The sequence below is a fragment of the Cupressus sempervirens genome, chromosome 2, assembly GCF_028749045.1.
Source record: "Cupressus sempervirens isolate cs-2001-9-10 chromosome 2, ASM2874904v1, whole genome shotgun sequence".
In the NCBI taxonomy this organism is placed as follows: domain Eukaryota; kingdom Viridiplantae; phylum Streptophyta; class Pinopsida; order Cupressales; family Cupressaceae; genus Cupressus; species Cupressus sempervirens.
The window spans coordinates 486,482,700-486,491,574 of record NC_143119.1 but is presented as its reverse complement, the minus strand read 5'-3'; the positions used below and the strand labels follow the sequence as shown (position 1 = coordinate 486,491,574).

General features: G+C 33.1%; 1 protein-coding gene across 1 annotated transcript in view; it reads right to left on the bottom strand.

Moving 5' to 3' along the window:
• Positions 1 to 6,464: 6,464 nt before the first annotated feature.
• LOC149573140 (uncharacterized) overlaps positions 6,465 to 8,875 on the bottom strand; it is an 89,935-nt gene continuing 87,524 nt past the window's right edge. The window contains exon 7 of the mRNA XM_089814323.1: positions 6,465 to 6,826. Coding sequence (XP_089670449.1) covers positions 6,818 to 6,826 — 9 coding nt within the window. The 3' untranslated portion in view covers positions 6,465 to 6,817. The remainder of the gene's footprint in view (positions 6,827 to 8,875) is intronic.

Sequence of the window (8,875 nt, the reverse complement as noted above, 5' to 3'; positions counted from 1 at the left end):
GGAAGCCAATGGCTCTTCAACTTCTAGGAACACAAGGCAGGCTAGGAGAAAAGAATCACCAAGGTTGAACAAAGAGTCCAAAGGATGGAGTTCTTTCATCAAAACCTAGCAAATCAGGTGATTGCCACTTTGAATGCTCTGAATGAGAACATTAACAGTCTAGGTGAATCACTGATTAGTGTTAGATTTGGCGGGGATAAGATGGAGAAGACCAACTTGGAAACTGGGTAGGCAAAGGATGATCTGAAAGAAACCAGCGACTAGGTGGAGGCTCAAAACTAGGACCAGGAGGATGCGGACAACAGGAAGACCAATGAAGCTGCAGAGACCCTGCAGGTTCTTGATAGAGAGAATTGATAGTTAGTGTTTTTTTGTTGTCTAGTTGTTTCCTTGTGTTGCTGGTTTTTTCTTATTCTAGTTTAGCTAGTTTTTTTTTTTTTCCTAGCCGCAAGCCTATTGTTTTGGGTTGGCTTTTGTTAAGCAATTTCGCTAATGCTGGACTTTTCTAAATATTTCTATATTTGATATGTTGTAAAAACTTTTGGGTTTCAAGATCCTTGTAAAACCTGTTTTACTTAATCAAAAACACTCAAATAAGTGGTGTTGGTGCACTATGGAAAAGAAATCAGGTCATTTGGGTCTAAAAATCTAAGAATCCATGGCATCACCTAAGAAGCCAAGTGGATTTTTATGCCAAAAAAAGGTCATGAACCATAGAAAATTGTGTTTTGTCATAACATCAATAATTTTGTTCGAAAACTTACCAATTCCTAAAAGGGCTTCTCTTTTGATGATATCTCAGTAGACTTATTCCCAATGTCTCTAGCACATCTAATGTATGTAAGAGCATTTAGAAGGTGTGAAAAGTTGTGAGGAACATGTTTACTAACAAGAATATCATAATTAACAAGAAGATTGTTAAGGAGAAATCCATTTGATGGAACTTTCATTCTAGAGAAGTGTTTTATTTAGGGTAAAAGCAAGTTTTGAGGGGACCCAAAACCCCATACAGATATATTTTAAAGGGGATCTAGAACCCCACCAACATGAATCTATGCAACTAGCCCCTACTTGAAAGATATGTTATTATGCATTAAGTGTGATATTGAAGGTATATTACCAAATGGTATAGATAGTATATTTCCATGGTAAGAAAAAATTGAGTTAACCAAAAGATTATTTCATCTTATAGCTCTTTGATTTGTTTAATCAATGGATATAAAATCAATGATTATCAAAAATTAAATTATAAGGTCGTCTTGGTCTAATTGAATAAGTTAAAATAAACAACACTTAGATAAGTGGTGTCAGTGCACTATGGAAAAGAAATCAGGTGGTTTGGGTCTAAAAATCCAAAAATCCATGGCATTGCCTAAGAAGTCAAGTGAATTTTTCGGCCAACAAAAGCTCATGAACCATAGAAATTTATGTTTTTTTATAACATCAATAATTTTGTGCAAAACTTACCAAGTCCTACAAGGGGTTCCCTTTTGATGATATCTCGGTAGGCATATTCCCAATGTCTCTAGGACATCTAATGTATGTAAGAGAATTTAGAAGGTGTGAAGAGTTGTGAGGAACATGTTTACTAACAAAAATATCATAATTAACAAGAAGATTGTTAAGGAAAGACCCATTTTATGGAACTTTCATTACAGAGATAAGTTTTTTATTTAGGGTAAAACAAGATTTTGAGGGGGACCCAAAACCTCGTACAAATATATTTTAAAGGGGATCTAGAACCCCACCAAAATGAATTTTTTCCACCAAGTAAAAAAACAAAGGTCTTGCAATCCACTACAAATCGATGAACAGCCAAGAAAGGTCAAAGACAAACCAAATGTGAAAGGGAAAATAAGTCCCAATCATCCTTGAGGGAGAGAAATCCTCAACCAAATAAAAACAAGGAAAACACTAGTATTTTCCTTTATCTCCCTTCTTATGGGAGAAAAGATTAATATCGAAATGAGTAGAGGATTTCTTACAGTGTTTTCCAATAACAAGGATCCACCCCTCTTCAACCAATGAAATTGCCACCTATGAATCCAAAATAAGAAGATATGCCACAAAAGAAATAGCAGAAAAGATGCGGGTAGAGCCAATAGCAATAGTTCCAACTGAGGGAACAAAATTTGTAGAACTTTCTCTAATAGGGACCTCAAGACGATTAGCCTCCATCATCACACAGGAACACACACCAACATCCAAACTAGCCTCCTCACCACACATACTAATGCAAGTAGTTGCAATATGAATAGGAACATGGTCATGAGCAACAAGAGAAGAAGACTCTACAGTGGACAAAGCCTGAGCAAGCTTCTTAGAAACAGTATAGTGTTCTAAAGAAACCCCCTTCCACCAAGAAGAAGCCTTATTAGTCTTTGGCCTTTGAAAAGCATAATGAGCTGCCATATGCCTAGTGTTGTAGTGTTTTCTACATCTGAAGGGAACCCCTTCATAATCTAGTTGCCTCCATTAGGCAGCTCAACCTTAAATTTCCCAAGTAAACCCTCATAAATGTTCATCTCAACAAGGATTCTTATTTAAGTGGAATGCAATATATTCGATGAATCTTCATCAACCATCAAGAAGTTACCCATAGCTTCACCTAGCGCTTCCGACAAGGAATCAACCCAAAGATGAAGAGGAAGGTTAGGAAGTTGAACCTAGATAAGAAGCTTAGTAAAAGATTTGGTAACAGGGGAGAAATCAAGATGTCATGGTTTCACCATCAAAGGGTGGTGTTTAGTTGATCAGGAAAAAGAAGGGTCACAAAGGATTTTTTGATCCCCAATTTCATCAAACTTAGAAATGAAGAACCCCTTAGCAATGGAGAAATTTGAACAATTCTAGATAAAATAGGTTCCCAATCTCTCAAAATCCAAGCATGTAAATCTGAAAAACTCGACCAGGGACTCTAAAAGCTACAAACCATTGCATTATCAAAAAGAGTGTCAATCTCCTCCTCTATATCTTGCACCACATCCTTCTCCAACTAGAGCAAGAAAGGGGAATGACCAGAGAAGGGAACCTTCCCCCTAGAGGGAATCGATGACCCAACTGCATCCTTAGCAGCATAAGATAGAGACCCAATAGAATCCCTAGCAGTGTTGCCCTCACCAGACCTACTCATACCCACATGCGCAAAAGTGACCACCAAACCCTTCTCAATCTCACCAAACACCGTCATAGCCCTTAACGAAGGCAAAAAAGAGGAATTCTCGACTGCACAAACACCATTCTAGATGGAATTATAAACTCCCACAACAATATTCGGATTACCATGGGAGGATGATGTCGTTCTAATAGCTATACCTTGAATGATCACCAATGGCAGTGATGTCATGATAAGAGCCCTAACGCATGCGGCAAGACCCACAGATTGTTCACAATTGTCTTTTCGATTACAAAGATAAGTTATTGGCCTTGTTGCAAGGCTATTCTACAAAGAAGTGGGAGAATAAAGGTATTAAGTGCTTGGTTAACTCAAATTTTGGACAGGTTTAAATAGGGAGATTGATCTTCCCAACACTCTATCAAGAACATATTTTATTCTTAAGGAGGCATGCTCTTCCCTAAACCATCCTAAGCATTATTATTTTCAATGTTGATTAGTATAATGATAGTTCTTGGTCAGATGGCACTAAAATAAGTAAGATAAATCCTTAAATTATTTATAGTTATTTTTGCAATGAAAATTATATATTTGTTCATTTTTAAAATTGTAAGAAAGTAAACCTCTCTAATAAAGAAAGGAAATGTTTTCTTTGTGGCTAGTGGAACAAATTTCTCAAGCACAAGAAAGCATGCTTCAAAAGGCCTCTCCTTCTAAAGAGGTGTTCTTTAAAAATGTTGAATAATGAGATAGATCTATATGTAAAATATGCAAAATTTCTAATTCTATTACTCGTCTTTTTTATTGTTTTATAGCCAAATAAATCTACAAAGTTTCCTACGATGGTCTTACTGATTGGAATATTAGAAATAATTGAGCTGAAATTTTATGTAGTAAAATCGAAAGTTTGTCTAGAGAACTCAATTTATGATTTTTAGTGTGTAATAAAATGATGTGACAAATATGGATTTGTAGGAATGAGGAGAAATTTAAAGGTAGGGGAAGCACACTTATTGAGTTTACAAATAAAATCATAGATCTAAAGGTTGTGTCATAGGTTTGTGTCACAATGTAGATCTTGAAGACAAGTTTGAAAATCTTTTGAAGGAAGGTCGATTTGAGATTTTATATGGCCAAATAGTGAGAAAGAAAATCAGCCATTTCTTCAAAACCTTTTAGAATTTTTTAATAGATACAATGAAAGAGATTGAAGAGGGTATAACCTCAAGCCCGAAAAAACCCAAAGCAAGGCCAGATTATTCACTAATAAACGAAGTAATGTGGTTCATGAGAAAGTGAAGTCTAATGTGGATATGACAATTAGCAAAAAGTCAAGGGATCCAGATGAAGTGGATTTTTTTTAGTGAAAGTGAGAAAGTTTGATGTCGTTATTTTTCTTTTGTATATTCACGACTATGTTCATGTTGGCTAAAATATAGTAATATCGATAAATTGTAATTATCGGTTATAGTTTTTGAATATCTTGTGGATCGATTAGACCAATACTATTCTTTTTGGGTCGTGATCTTTAAGAGTTTTACATATTATCCTTTATACCAAAAATAATATTATCCTTTTGTTAATTTAAGCATATTGTTTAAGTAAATTATCATAACAAAAATATGAGAGAAACTTGTCCTCAATATAGTGCTCATTTTTAGAACACTAAATTATCTCATAAGAGTTCTCCCATAAGAATTATAGTGCATTGTGTTGACTTGTCACAGTCATTATATTCATGCAATGTTTGAGAATTTAGAACAAAATACAATTAATAATCTTGCTTCTTGTCTTTACTTTATTGTCCCCTTATTCAAGGATTCATGGCTTGTCTTCTTTTGTATGCATTGGGGATGAGTTGCTAGTCCTATTCTGATGTTAGTTCATGTCTCAGTTCTTATGAGACTCTTTTTGTTCATTTTATTTGTTTCTTTGTAATGGGGCCAAAATCTTTTTGAGCTTTTACCTTAATTAAAACATATGTCCCTTGCCAAATATTATAGCGATTTGTTTGACAAAATAAGAGATGTATCAAATTGCATGTATTGTTTTATGCTCTTCCTCATAATTATGGATGATAAAGCAAGATTCAAAACCCATTAACATAAAAATTCCATACAAGATTTCAACTGGAGTGTGTTCTTTGTTGGACTAAATAATCTAAGGCATATGCAACGTTGGAAAAGGGTTTGTGATTAGTTTAATCAAGAGAGAAGTGTGTTAGTTTTATTTGAATGGTAAGACAGAGAACTTATAAAAATTTGGTAGTGTGGAAATAGCAATTTTGTTATACTTAGAATTTTATAATGAAGATAACAGCTCCTTTATTCTTGGTCATGTTCATATATGTGTCATTAATTTAAACCAAAATTAATGATTTCATTAAGAAGGAATAAAACTATAATGTGTGAATAAATAATCTAGTCACATAGAAAGTGATGGTCAAAGAGTTGATAAGCCTAAGCACCCATAAAACTTAAAATAATTGCTAGTCAAGTAAGTTGCAAGACACTCAAACAACCCAAGCTTAAGAAACATCTACAAGTTTTAAAAATTTATATTCATTATCCATAGCACATTGTTGTAACAATTTCTACATTTAAAGTTTGTTCTTTGTATGTTTCTTTTGTAATATGTATTTTAAACTTGAATTGGTGAGGCCACTCGCATGCATTGTTGAATTCTAAGAAACTTATGTGGAAAGAAAAACCTTAAATTTTTAGTTATAGGAAAAAGTGGAAAGCTTTTATGAAACTAATAGATTTTTTTTTACAAAAAAAAAAAATAATTAGAGAAAATGGTTGATGAAATCCTTGGCATTTTGAATTTGGACTTATATGTTTCCTCTATTTTAGAAGTTAGACAGTGTTGGATAAACACTTTGAAAGTTCATTAAAAGTGCAATAAACCATAAAAATATAATTATAAAGGAGTTGTCCCCAATTTTCAATTGACCAAAATTTGAATTTTCATATTAAATTCATTGTTTGGATACAAGCATAAATGTTTTGTAAGAATATCCCCAAGATCAGTTATTGTGTGTTCTCAATTAGAGGCCTTAATTATTAATTGTGTGGTGAATTGATTGTCATAATTATAGTTCTTCCAAGCCATTTAGTTCATCTTGAACACCCAAGTTTGTTTAATCAATACAAATTGATGATATTTAACTAAATATCATGTGTCAGATCTACAAAACCACCCATGTACTATTTTGATTGTGCCCCAAAGTAACTATATGTTTGAAGTGTGAAGAGTGGAAGTTTAGACAAATTGTTGTTTGAACATTTTATCATGCACTCAGTTAATGAGTTGTTCAGCAATATTTCTATAAGAAAGAAGCATCAAATAGAATGAAATCAGAAAATTACTCCATTTTATTAAAAATATCATGATATTATTCACAATTTATTCAATGTGAATGTCAAACAAGTTAAGACTTATCATAAAGTCGGTCAAGGTAATTAAACCCTAAGCCATTCGTATTCATGGAGAATTAGCTATCATAACCAATTATTTGGAGATTGATCGCCTTCCTAGAATTTGGAAAGAAGCTGACATATTCAAGTTCATTTTGAAACATGTAGTTACTATATCTTAGTCATCAGTGAGCTAATAAAGTTATGCAATCACTTTAAAGTGGCAACAGGAAGAAAGGAAAGTTTGGTGGAATTCGTCAATATAGGAACTTTCAAAAGCATCTCAAGTTACCTAAGAAAAAAAAGGCACGCACATGTCAGTGATTTGGCATAGGAAAACGAACTCCAAGTCATCAATGAAGATTAAAATCTTTTATACCGAGGAGGAAAAATGCATTTTTCATTTTGTTTCTTGTCAAAATGATTTGAAATGTCAATAAGAACATGATGATTAGTATTTTTATTTGGTTCCTCCAAAGTTTCTAAGTTGCATAATTTTCCAACAAGGAAAGCTTCATCTATAGTTTTAAAGAAATATGTTCATTGGCCTCTAAAATATTTTAATAGAATGCTTTGATCGTGTCTCCTCAAGAAATATATTGAGATGGTTGCAACAATATGCAAGACATGGATTTGTTCAAAATAATTCAGAAACTTCAAAGAAGATAAATTTTACATATTTAAAAGCCATATTCCATCACCTTTGTTGCCAACCCACACAAGATAGTGGAAGCTTTATATCCATTGAAGCTTCTAATGTAGAATCTTTACCAATGGATACAGTGAGAAAATTTCTCGTTCTTTTCATTAGATTGCCACAATTTTCTCATGTTGACCTAAGGATTAATGAGAAGTAATGTTCATTGGCATCAAGCACATAGTAGTTCAATGGCCCTATTTTCCTCTAAAAGAAATAATGATGTGTGGGTTTGAATGAAACCTTTGTTGACTTGTTAGTATCGAACCATTTTCCTTAATGCATGCAAAATGCAAAATCATACACAATAAATCAAAATTCTTTGACATGATATCTCTCCAATTGTTTATCAAATTCTTTCAAAGACCTATAATGTCGAGGTATGAAATGAAATGACTACAAGTTGTACTATGAAGACTTTGGGACAGTGTTTAAACATTTATCAAAGCTTAGTGGATTGCAAAATATTATTAGAGTTTATAATTGCCAAAGCTTTGGTTGATGTATCACGGGGAAGTATACAAGAGACAAGCCAAGACCTTTTGCCATAATGTCTCATGGAGAAACTATTGCATATATTTTACACAAAATAAGCTTGTCTCTACAATCTTTATCAACCTCCTCTCACCTATGCAAGATAGAAGAATTGTCATCAAACGTGTTTAAAAGGAATATTCATAGGAAACTCTATGTCATATTACATTTTTCTTCATCATTATGCATGCAAAATGTGAAGTCATATACAGTGCCCCAAATATTTTATAGAATATCTCCAAGGATGTCATTTTATGGGCTTCCATATTATGGAAGCTATGGTAATAATGTTATGATTTGCAAGTTGATGAGTGTGTTGGAAAAGCCAACAATGAAAAAATGTAATGGTTAGATCAAGCAAGCTGAAAACTTTCAAAAGTAGCTCAAATTATCGATGGTAATTATGAAAGTGCCATCTAAAGAAGTTGTTTCAAAAATTGATAAGAGATCAAACTTCCGCTATCACATGATGTGCACAAAATGGATTAATTAAAATTTTCTTTAGAAATATAAAATGAAACCAACTACCACTATTGAAAATCTCCTCTTATGTCGAAACTATGGAGTAGGGTATGATCATTTGTCAAAGCATATATATGATTCTATTCAAGAAAATCTAGTTGGCAAATGTAATGCCGAATTCTCCAAGCTTTGCTAGCATTGTCTTAGGCTGATTGAAAAATTTAGAAGTTCAAAAAAGCTTTTTAAGGTAAACCAAAATATAGTTCTATAAATTCTTGGAAGATATTAGCATTGGGAATGCTCCAAATAGACATGTGGACAAGATGTGGGAATCATAGACATGGCACTTCAACTGTTTAACAGTACAACATCAAAGATATGCCATAAAATTCAATGCAATGAGTCTCCAATTTTATAAAAATTGTTCTTCTGAAATAGATTTAATGATTAGAGAATCACAATTCAAAGATTTTCATGGTTGTGTACCAAAGATCCTCCTTTGTCATCACATTTTCCAAGAAGACACCTCCATGTTCATTTTATTCCCTACAGCTTCGAACTCTAATAGTTGTGTTCAACATGTGTCTACAAAGATTGATTGTGCATAATTGTCTCTACAAAGAACAATAGAACTTGACAGAGATGGAA